We start from the raw sequence: 12,566 nt of genomic DNA, 5'->3' as shown, positions 1-12,566 counted from the left end.
ACAAAGTAATATATGTCTAACACAGCACAGATGTTTTGCACTATAAAATGTCAGAATTAAAGCTGAGAAGGGCAGTAACTTCTGAAGTAATCAAGATTTCTGGTAAATGAATGAGTACTCCCCTAGAGAGTCTCCCTATCCAGACACTCATTAAAATGAAAAGAGGCAGTTCACTTAAAACAGTGATAACAAAAGAAAAAAAAAAGAAAAGGCTTGAAGAGAGTTTTTACTTCATGCCTGGGTAATTTGTGAGCCAGTTCACACATAAAAGACTGATAATTCCTATCAAAAGTGATGGTTTATTGAACTGTTGTCGACCATCTGAATTCAGACCTCATTTGTGGCCTAACACTTCACTCTGTTGCTTATGTTGCCTTCTAAAAAACCTACCACTTGAAATATCTTCTTGAAGTATAAACTCCACTATTCACATTTAAAATATTCTGTAAGCCAACAGCTAGTCTTTGCTCAGTAGGCCTGGTTTCATTAGTGTCTTCATCATCTCAGCTCCAGAAGTCATTTTATTTCTTTCTTCACAAATTCCCTTTGCTTGTACATCAATTATCTACTCTCAACAGCACCAGCATTTTCTCCAGTGAATCTAGTGACCTATTTGAAAACCAATATATTTATCACGAAAACACATTATATTTAGAAACCACTATCCATAAATTGCAATAATATGAGTAGACTATTGATGCATTTAAGAGGAGAAAAGTGAGAAAAAAGGACCACCATATCAGTATTTGCAGCTCAGTCAGTCAAACAGATATCCATCCATGACATTTCCAGTACTTAATTCAGTCACACAGAAACACCTGAGTTTAATGACTTGAATTTTTAAATTACCAATTATATCACAGCAAGGGTAAGAGAGGCAGATATAAATACCATGTTCATTCATGTTTAACCTGTATCACAAGCATATGTCATCACGAAGGGCCATGTGACGTATATCATATAATATTAACAGGAAGGTTTACAAACAGTGAGCTGATTTACTACTAGAGGCTGACACTGATAAATTTAATTCTGTCATCAGAGAGATCATTTTAGTAGTAATGTTTGCATTATGCTTTAGTGTGGCCAACTTCTGCATATTCAACTCAATTTGCATGTTGAAAATATAAAATGGCAAGGCAGACTGACAAATACAACACAGGTCCTAGAAGGAGAAAGTCTAATATGAACATGCAGCAGATAAAATGTAGAGAGATTTATTTTTCTGAATTTTAGGTCCATGCAGTTCAGGAATTAAAATATTAATATCTGCACATGAAAACGTGTACACCACATCACAGAATGAAAGGAGTTGTTAATGGCCTTTCAGCTCACTAACCAACTTGATCTCTACCTCATGTATTCAGAAGTGGAGATTAGGAAAATATGGCAAATTATCTTTATTTTACTCTCATTGCTGCCATTTCACTTACAGGTGATAAAACTGGTGGTTTTAAGAGGACAAACTCTCCTCAAACTGGACTTTTCCCCAAAGAACCATAGAATGGTTTGGGTCGGAAGGGACCTTAAAGATCATCAAGTTCCAGCCGCCCTGCCACAGGCAGGGCCACCTTTCCCTAGACCAGGTTGCTCAGAGCCCCATCCAATCTGGCCATGAACACCTCCAGGGATGGCATTTCCACAACTCCTCTGGGCAACCTGTTCCAGTGCCTCACCACCCTCATAGTAAAGCATTTCCTCCTCAGATTTTGTCTAGATGTACCCCTTTTCAGTTTAAACCCATTCTTCCTTGTCTTATCACTCCAGACCCTTGTAAAAAGTCCCTCTCCAGCTCTCATGTAGGTCCTCTTTTAAGTACTGGAAGGCGCTACAAGGTCTCCCTGGAGCCTCCTCTTCTCTAGGCTGAACAATCCCAACTCTATCAGCCTGCTTTCATAGGAGAGGTGCCCCAGCCCCCTGATCATCTTTGTGGCCTCCTCTGGACTTGCTCCAACAGGTCCAGGTCCTTCCTATGCTGGGGACCAGAGAGCTGGACACAGCACTCCCAGTAGGGTCTCACCAGAGCTGAGTAGAGGCTCAGAATCAGCTCCCTCAACCTGCTGGCCACACTGCTTTTGATGCAGCTCAGGACACAATTGGCTTTCTGGGCTGCCAGTACACATTGCCAGCTCATGTCTAGCCTCTCATCCACCAGCATCCCAGAAGCTAAAAAACTCACATCCCATCTGGAAAGTGCCTGCGAAGCTACCAAAGCGTATTTTGATGAAGGAATTGGGCAAGGAAAGAACACACAAACTCTAAACCACAATTCTTTAAAAACTAAGAATATTTTTATAAATACAATATACAGAGAGGAATTTCTTATTCAGGTCAATACTATGAAAGAACCTTCACCTCTGAAGGCATTTCAGACAGGTGTCTGAAATGATCCAGTTATAGCTTACTTGCTCATCAGTATTTATTACAGGAAGACTTTATTAAAAATAACATGCAACAATAAGGAAATACTCCTCATATTTCATAGATAACAAAGATGAAAATAAACCCTGCAAGGCAAATATCCAATTAGTCAAGTGGAAGATTCTTGTAACATCTTTCAAAGAAAATCCTCAGTAGGCTTTAAGATTCTCCTGTGGCTGTCGGCAATTCTAATGTCTTTTTTCAAAATGCACCCTTTTAAAAATAAAAATAATAAAAAAACCCAACCAACACCCATGCAATATTAGCAATAGTCTAGATTAATCAAAAATATGCAGATACAAACTGATAACACCAAAGGAATTTTTAAATTATGTAACTTGTTCTTAAAAACTAATGGAAACAGACTCCAACACTACAACCAACCAACACTTTTGGACAATAGATTAAACATACCTGGACATCTTTTTAATGGATTCATATTTCATATTTAGTGAAAACAACTACCACTAGCATCACTACCAAGTTCCCTGGAACTGAACACCAAAATAGTCCTTAACACTTTAAAAATGTCATTTAGAAACAGAAAGACGAAGCTTACTTGTAGCTATTACTCTAGAATATATATATATAAAAGCGCACTTATCACTGTAGAATCTATGCTTGTTTTGAGAAAATAACTGTGCTTTGTCATGTCTGCAGCTTTTTTAAGCGAAAAAAAAAAAAGCTCTGAGTTGCATACTTCTTCCTTGAATTACTTTTTTATTCACATCAGTCTTGAACCTTGCTGTATTCATCCATCCTCTGAGTAGAAACTGTGTCTTTTCATATATAGCCTTTGCCTTGTTTACACATTCCCTCCCTCTCCCACTCAGTTGTTTCACTGTTCCACTGTTCTTTTACTGCTATTAGCAACGGTACGTGCACTTTATAGACAAAACACTAGTCAGAATCTATGTTAATCACTGGGAGTAGCATATGACCTTACTGTGAAAAAAAGCTTTGCACTGGTTTGGTTGGGAACAGCAATCGAATTCCAGCTCACGGTGTCTGTCCTCCCTCTCCCAGGCACAGTGAGTAAAGACGTTTCCTGAACCAATGTGCCCAACAACTGCTAATAACGGAAGAGGAGTGGTGGGGAGCAATCACAGGAAAAGGAGCCAGTGCAGGCACAGTCAGCACACTAAAAAACGCAGGCCCAAACAAGAACAGAAAGAGGAACAAGTGTTGTGTTTGTATCCCCCAGAAAAACTTCTGCTGCCATCTATATTCCCACCTCCAGGAGACAGCTCTCAATGGTACAAAGCACACAGTTACAGCCCAACCAATTTCTAGGCCAGTGTAGTAATTGCTTGATTATCATCACTCACAGGACTCTGTTGGTTTAAAAAGCCTCCTACCAAAAGGAAAGGAAAAATCAGAAATACACCTCAGAAATCCTTATGTACTACAGTCACATATATACCTTTTAAATCAAGCTAATGTCTCAAACATCACTGTAGCCTCTGTACATTTAATATATGTCCAATCTCTTTTTCAGTCAAAAGTAAAGTATTAAAGCTGTACAGCACCCACACTTCACAGAAACTACTAATCAGATTAAAGACTTAGGAAGACAGCCTTCCCTCAGAAGAACATCAGGGAATGAAAGGTAATTGTTCTTGTGCTCTAGGACTATACATACATTAATGAAGCACTTTGCAAGAAGACAAAACCCATCATTTGATATGCATATGTACTAAGATAGAAGGATAATTTCTATTCATAAACCAGTCACATACGTTTTATCATATGAAATCTGACAAGTGCTTAACGTCATGCAACGTCATTATGCTGTATGCCATTTACATAAAAATACACTAATAAATAAAGATGTGCTTATTATATAATAAAAAATAGTATACTTAGTATATACTAGCGCAGGAAATGTGTGCACCAAATATGTCCTCTTACAAAGCTGATTATATGCTTTTAGATAGCCCTCAAATACCTTATGTCTGGTAGTGCAATATGTTTAGTGCATCTTAAGAAAACCTATGTCTAATCTTCCCTACAAGGCCGTTTGTAGTTTTAGGCAGATGATTTTGTTCTTATCCTAATAACCTTGTTCAACTGAGATCAAAGCAGTCCCTAACCTATGAAATAACAGACTAACAGCACAGGCGACAACAAGGTGAGGAAACACTGTTGGAAGCTGCTGAATTACAAACCCTGAAGAGAAGGCACAATGCGATGTGCCGCCCTGCAGTTCTGTCAGCCACCTCCTAAACAGCCTAATCTGGTTACCAGCGGATCATGGTAGAAATGCATTATCCTCTCCAAGGAACAAGGAAACCAGAGCAAGGAGCAGTTCCTGGCTGGTTTTCCTCAGCAGCCTAAGAACACAACTTGCAGGTCAAACACAGACACGCAGTCACACAAGTCTGCGAAATGCCTTTAAGACTGAGACAGCGCATGCTTTCCCACTGGCACACATTCAGTACAGTAGAAGTTACGGTCCATTTGTTTGCTGGGCCACAAGCACAGTATTATTTTTTTTCCCCCTCTACATTCTTCTAACAAAAGCTTGGAGAGCTTGAGACAGTTGAGATGGGGGCAAACAGAAAATCTGTCTCTTCCCTTTAATCTTCACTTGAGAAATCAGATTAAGATTCAACTGTTAAGCACCATGTTTTATTTACATTTCTGCTTGTGCTCAAGAAAACTGAAAAAAAATCCAAAAGGTTCCAATAAGCCAGTATCTTGCATTCAAGATAGAATGTTGAAATTACCACCTCTGTATCACATGTCCAAACATACTCTGCAATTTTTTAACACATCTAAGCTGATTAAACGAGCAAACCAAGTAAGACAAGTAAAAAATCTGTTCTCTGAAGTATATGCACAATGCCTTCAGCCTAGTCTTAAAAATATCAAGTTTAACATACATATTGGACACAACGAAGTGACATTTTGTCAAGAAAAGACATTTTTCAAAGGCTGCAGAATCACTAACCTTAAAACATTATGTTGCATATAAAAGGAGGATGTACAGAATGGCAGCAAACCTTAATTAAATTAGAAAAAAAGATCAAAAAGTTTTCTTAATAGTAACTAAGGTTTTGTTTTCCCTAGCAGTTTCATAACATAACATCAGAAGACTGAATTCCTTGTAAATGTGGTAAGCAGTAGTTTTAAGAAAGACCAACAGCTACATAATCATCCTACACACTGTTAATTGTATTTGGCATCATTGCTCAAAGCTCCTACACAGAATGTCAGCTGACTGCCTGAACAGTACTTTGTTCTTAGTGCCTTTGTTAATGACGAATTAAATTATACAGAAGAGAGCTCCACAACCACCCTCACTTTATAAACCTCGACCATTACAGAACCACAAAAATCCTATGGCTTTGCCTAGGGAATGCAGTTATTTCTTAACATGCTACAACTTGCATCCTTAATCTGCAAGTTACCACAATCCATGTTTACACCATGGAGAACTGTGTTGCTTCACAGGAAGCAAACAAAAGACAGAGAAAAACATTTCCAGGAAAAAAAAAAAAATCTCAACAAGAGGGAGCTTACAACATATTCAGTTCTACAAAGACCACGACTCCTCTTGCACCTTCCAAATGACAAACAAAAATATAAACATCAGAGAACTGCCCAAATTTTATTTAGGCTGTACAGCCCAGCTGTAATTTCACTGCTGTAGTCATGCTCATTATCTCTTCCAGTCTCCAACATATGAAAGAACTAAGTGAAAAACATACACTTCAGGATGCCTTAAGGAAGGGTCTCTCTCAGGACTCTTACAACTGCTGTTTTAGCCAATTCAGACAATAGATTTAACCTTAATCCGTGATCTTTATAAGACCATCCTCGTTATTTAAAACTATATATATACATATAATCATTTGTAAAAGCACAGCTATCCTACTACATCCCTAAACTTGCTGCAAGTCCACCGAACGCTTAAGTTTCTCTGAAAATAACAACACACGTATAGAAAGTCATCAAGGTATTAAGCTCAAAGAACCTGGCTGTCACGCAAACCCAGGAGGTGTTATAAAGGTAAAACATATGTCTAGTTTTTAACGAAAACACAACAATATAGTCTGAATTGCTTTACTGACCTACTTTCCATTGGTTTGTGTAACAATACACTGTGCAGTGAAGGAAACATAGTAACATTCCTTGTCTATTAAATATACATCCCCAGCCCTAGCAGCAAGGCTCTTCTTTTATGGCTAGGCTGAATTAGTATGAATTTCTTCACAAAACAGGGCAGATTAACACAAGCTTGTATACTAAGCGGTGTACAGTAAATTCAGCCCTAACTTGCAGAGATAGTTATAACATAACACTGAGGCGAGAGGGGTAAACACAACGCCAATATAAAAATGCAGAGCGGAACCCGCCAGAGTAGTAAATAATTGAGATCACGGGCCACTCCAGAAACCCAGGCATGGTTAAAATTTCAGAAAAGGCTGGAGTTGCCATGCTGGGTGCCCGCGGTACCCTCCGGCTGCTGCGCTCACCCTCCATCCCTGAACGCCCGGCGGCGGCGGAAGACAGCCCCGCCAGGGTGAGATGCCGACCTGCCATTAAAACCTCCCCAGGCCCCCCGCGCCTCCAGAGGGCTGCAGAGAACCCCCCGCACCCCCGAAGGGGCAGCAGCGCTCCGCACTCACCGTCCCCCACAGCCATCATGCCCGGCGGTGCCGCGGGAGGGCGGGCGCGGCGGGTCCCGGCTCCCAGCCGGATGGGTCCCGGCTCCCAGCCGGATGGATCCCTGCCGCCGCAGCCGCCGCTCCGCTTCAAAATAGCAGTCCCGCCTTACGCGGGAACCCTCCGCGCCCGGCCCGGCCCCGGCCCGGCCCACCGGGCGCTGACACCGCCCTCCGCCCGCCCCCGCCGTCCGTGCCCGCCGGGATCGCCCGCGGCCCGCCCGGCCCGGCGCTGGCACCGGACCCGCCGCAATCCCTGCGACGGGGTGACATCCCACCCCTCCAGGGGGAGGCTTTAACCCTCCTCCCCCCGCCCCGGCAAATGAAGCAGGAGAAGCAGCAGCCTTGTTTAGGACGGGCAGAACAGAGATCAATCAAAACATAACATACCACAAAATAAAACAATAAATCCGCGGGAAGTAGATAGGAGTTTCGTTGAAGAAAGGTGCTGTCTGGTTTTTTGTGAGTTTTCGGAAGGCTTTTTTTTGGAAACCCCCTCGGAAACTGTGAAGAGAAACACTTTCCAAAAGGTGTGTGGGCATCACATGCTGGGGAGTGTTTTGCAGCACTATGGGAATTATAATGAAACCCCACCCAAAAACTGGGCTTCTGATTACAGTTTGTTCCCGAATCAACGTTTTTAAGGGACACAGTGAAGGTAGAAAGAGTGCAATCCAATAAAATGATTAAAAAAAAAAAAAAAGAATAGCAAGTAGTACCAGTTTACTTTGTCTTGGCCATGGAAAAGTTTAAAATTCAGAGAGGCTGTAGCATATGGAGTTACACAGCGTGTGAGAACCATCCATTTGCAGGAGCCGGGCACTGTTCCCCATAGTGATAATCCAAAAACTCATGCAAATTCCTTAAAAAAAAAAGTGGAAGAATCAGCCTAATGAGGCCCTTTACTTCCAAATGGGCTTAAACTGACCATTACACTTCATCAGTCAGTAAATTTTCCTATTTAAAATGATAAACCAGGAAGAATAGCAGCTGAAATTGAAAACTGTGGCTACATTTTGACCACTTGCATTCAGTGAGCAAAAGAAATACATGCAGCTCAAAACCCTATAAAATAATCATGGCAGCTATCACAGTATTCCCAAACGATATATATTCATGTTGTGCCGCACTGGTGAGCTCCATTAGAGTATGTCGTCATTGTCTCCATAGTAACTATATTTCCAAATAGAAAACAGCAAAGGGAAATAAAAAACAATAGCGTAATGTGGAAAAACAGATACACACTTGTGCTATGGATTTTTATTTGCCCCTTCTTTTTTTTTTTTTTTAGGAGAACATTTATCTCAACTGCATCTTTATCACCCATGACACAGCTCCCTTACGCTGTGATACGTAATCTGTATCGGATCGTACCTGTCAAATTCTATGTTTGTAAAGCCAACCCTATGAGCCATTAAACATTAAAATGGAAAAAACTTCCCAGGTTGAATAGAAATGTACAGTTCATATTCAGCTCAAATCATTCTGTCTGCTGAAGACAGCAGAGAGCTCAATATTATTCATTTCCTTACTTTCTTTTAATATCCTGTCTCAAAAATTACACTACTACCTGATATAGGAATCTGCTTAAATTCTCTCAGAGAAAACAGTATTTACAAGTTTCAGGCAGCAGAAACAAGTGCTTTTGCAACACTGAGATTGGCTGCCAGTTCTGTTTCCATAGAAATGAACATTCATTTGCTGGAAAACGGGGAGGTGCTTTAAAGAATCTTCTCCAGTTTGGAGGGCTACATGTATTTCTGACGGAGTGAAAGGACAAAACTAGCAGCACATGTTAAGCACATTGCTTGACAGACAAACATCCTGATATGGTTCCCTTAATATGCAACATCATTATGAATGTAAACAAATCCCAAGGTTTACATAGCAGCTCATTCATTCACATAATTCACATTAAAGAAATGATTGCTGGTTTTACTCTCCGCAGCTGAGGGTAAAGGAAAACGGCCAGAAAATAATTATAAAAAAAATAAAACAAAGGTCAGTTGGAGAGGCAAGCTAGCAGTGGGATATTATTTAAGGCTGAAAGTCATTCTCATCAAGCAAAAGCACTAAGACTCCTTCTCAGTTTCCGTGTTAGACATGGTGTCTTTTCATCTGTTGGCTTTTAAAACTCCTTATTACACCCTGCCCCAATTATTCCACCCATACTTGTTTAAATGTGCTTTCCACCTCATCTACCATCCAAGAGGATGTAATTCTAATAGTAACTTGTTCCCCTCCTCCTCCTCTTTACAGTTCCATCAGGGATCAGATTCAATAAAGGAAGAGGGTAACACAAGACTAAAAGGACTGTTCATGCTAGATCCCCTCTAGCACACTCACGAGGATAATAAGATATTAAATCTACCAGTGTGCATAAGAGTGCAGGTAGGATAGCTTTTCCTCTCCTCCCTGTATTTCTCCCACATACCAAAGCATTACAAACAACACAGTGTTTCTAGAACTCTCAAGCATTAAATCAGGTTAGTACAAACATATTTTTTAAATATGTATTTGTGCTGATTATTAAAATACTACTGAAAACAGTTTGTATTTAGATTGTTTAAAGCTGCGAGCTTTGAGGTTTTATTCTTTTTTTATTCTTTTTCTCCCTCCTAAGTACACACTGAATAAAAAGACTGAAGATCTGACTTCAGTATTATTTGATAAGAAAATCCTAAGTCACATCTCTGGATTCTCAGAAACTAGGTCAACATACCAAACATTTACTACCACAGCAGTGTCACTCAGGACTATGAAGAAGATGACATTTTCCACAGTTATATTAGCAAGTCCTTCCCTATCCATCACATGCTGAAGAGAACCCCATAAGTATAGTCAACTGACTTGGGAGAGTTAACTCCATCTGGCAAAAAGCCTTTCCTCTTGCTGGTAAGAAGGCTCACTATGGGGTTTAATTATGTTAAAGCCAATTCAATAGTTTTTTGCCCTCTCCACACAGCCTCCAACACATACTTTGGAAACATAACCCTATTCCCCCCCCCCTTTCCCAAACCCTACTACAAAATATCCAAAGCACTAAAAAAAAAAAATAAAAAAATAAAAAAAAAAAAATCCTTAACACTGTAACAGATGTGTTAGACATTAAAATCTGGCCTTTATCCAGAGATGTTTGATAAAGCTCCTGAAAGAAAAGTTGCTAACAAGGCTACAGAAATTCAACAGTAACTTTCAATCTACACCGCAAGCAGTAAATACAAATTGTCCTTCAGAGAATAATAAAGCACAAAGCCAAGATAAAGCACTAACAATGGAAGAATACCTTTTCAATAACACTGAAAAACTGCCTAGATGGAAGCAACAGATGAACTAGGTTCAAGCAAAAATACTGAGAAAAATGTATTAAGAGGGATTCTGTCTGTGGTACCAAAACAGAATCACAGTAACTTTGCACAGAAATTGCCACCTACAAGACAAAACATGGTTTATACTGCCACAGATCAGCATTAATATCTGTGTCTTACACGAGATAAAATCAGCTTAAAAGTAAGGTTTATTAACTCTCTGAAATAGAGACAAAAAGGACGTAAGTGCCACGTTAACTAGTCCAGCAATGTTGTAAATATATTTTCATATATTTAAATTATTTCAATGCACTTATATTCCCTCACGTAACTTTCTCTATTCTCCTGAGAACTACCAACAGAAAAAATACACATGTAAAATGCATCTCTGAACCTCTCAAACCTATGCAGCTGTATTAACTTTAAATGCAAAAGATAATGGTTTGCCCTTTCGCAATGAGTAAATTTACAATCTAACATAACATTTATGTAAAACATTTTCCCCCCAAATTATTGAATACTTTCCTTCTTAAAAATACTAATTCTTACAAAGCAATTTTTGTGTTAAGTGTTCAAGAATAGCAATGTTTTATTCCAAAGCAAAATGCAGCAGAGAAATTCTCACTACCTCAAAGGAAAGGTTAGAAAAACACATTCCTTTGAACCTACAGTCCCTTCTGTTTCATAACAATAAGAAAAGGGTGAGAAAATTTAAAATGAAAAGGGTATATTTGGGTACATGAAGGAATCACATGCATCCCTCAAAGTACTTCTACTCTTGCATGGTCACAGTTTTTAAATCTAGCAGAGCCTCCTCAGCATAGTTACTTTGAATGAAAAATTAACATCAGAAAATCCTCCCCTGTAAAACAAGATCTATGACAAAACCCAATGGAATGGCCTGAAGTTGTGTCAGGGGAGATTTAGGTTAGATATTAGAGAAAGGTTCCTTCACCCAGACCATGGTTTGGCACTGGAACAAGGTTCCCAGGGAAGTGGTCACAGCACCCAGCATGCCAGAGTTCAAGAAGCATTTGGACAATCCTCTCAGACACACGGTGCGACTCTTAGGGATGCTCCTGTGCAGGGCTAAGGGTTGAACTCGATGATCCTTGTGGGTACCTTCAAACTCAGCATATTCTGTGATTTTGTGATCTACTGATTCCTTACAGAAGACAACAAAGCTTTCAAAACCAATTACATTAAAGCCACTGCCACCGCACCTCCCTTGTTGTGCTGTTATGTAACATTTTTCTTAATTTATAGTTTTAAGAAAGAATGATGGTTTTGCTTTTTCATACTATAAAAAACTGCATCAAAAAACCAGCAGGAAGCAACAAGGATTCCATGCACAACAGGTTCTCTTTTCTTGAAATACACCAAAAATAAGGAGCTCAAACTCAATGAAATCTTAATTTCAACATTTAAGTGTCTTTGAATGCTGCAGTCACCTATTTCTATAATTTAAAACTCCATGTATTATAATCATGTTGCATCATCTTATCTGAGAAGGTATCAAACATACTCATCAGTAAAGTACCGTTTTGTTTTAGAGACATACTGTAAGATAGGATAAAGGTTCATCTGATCTTTTTTCCCGTGTATGAACACTTTGCAGCATTCTTCTATCCTCTGCTGAGCACATCTGCAACTTGTTAAATATTCACTGCTTGTTTCCATGCAGTTTCAACACCTTTTTCAATTGTATTCTGACCGCAGTCCAGCAAATACTTCCAGTAAAACAGTATAAGCTTGTTTCACCAAATGTCTCATTTTCTCAGTATTTACACGTTTCTATTCATCCATCTCATGCTGATAATCCTAATATTCAAATATTTATCTTGTATTAATTTAAAGGTGATTATAAATATATGATCTTTCATACTCACCACTGACGCTGCTTAAAATCATATTTCCAGAGTTTCTTACTTCATCAAATTTTGTAAAGATTGTTTGCAACCTACAAAGAACAAAAAGAACAAAGTATTTTTATGCATTTGAAATCTCACTGGCTACTGGTAAAAACAAATCAGCTTATTAGCATATTTAAAGCAGTAATACAGAATATACAAGAGATCAAAAGTATCAAGAAACAATTCCTAAAGGATTCATCTTTAGTTGAGCATCTTCACACAAATGCACAGAAAACTAAGTCAGCTTAGCAAAG

General features: G+C 39.2%; 1 protein-coding gene across 25 annotated transcripts in view; it reads right to left on the bottom strand.

Moving 5' to 3' along the window:
• Positions 1 to 12,566, bottom strand: part of CLASP2 (cytoplasmic linker associated protein 2) — a 142,521-nt gene that overhangs the window by 97,833 nt on the left and 32,122 nt on the right. For all 25 annotated transcript variants that reach the window (XR_005566130.1, XR_005566129.1, XR_005566127.1 and 22 more), the window contains exon 7: positions 12,289 to 12,359. Coding sequence is in view for 21 of the 25 variants with exons in the window: in XM_039388315.1 (XP_039244249.1) it covers positions 12,289 to 12,359 (71 nt within the window). In the remaining 4 variants the exon portion in view is untranslated. The remainder of the gene's footprint in view (positions 1 to 12,288; positions 12,360 to 12,566) is intronic.

Source organism: Pipra filicauda, unplaced genomic scaffold (assembly GCF_003945595.2).
Source record: "Pipra filicauda isolate LSUMZ 115617 unplaced genomic scaffold, ASM394559v2 scaffold62_size3274119_pilon, whole genome shotgun sequence".
Taxonomy (NCBI): domain Eukaryota; kingdom Metazoa; phylum Chordata; class Aves; order Passeriformes; family Pipridae; genus Pipra; species Pipra filicauda.
The sequence above is the reverse complement of the archived record's forward strand: the minus strand, read 5'-3'. Positions and strand labels throughout refer to the sequence as shown.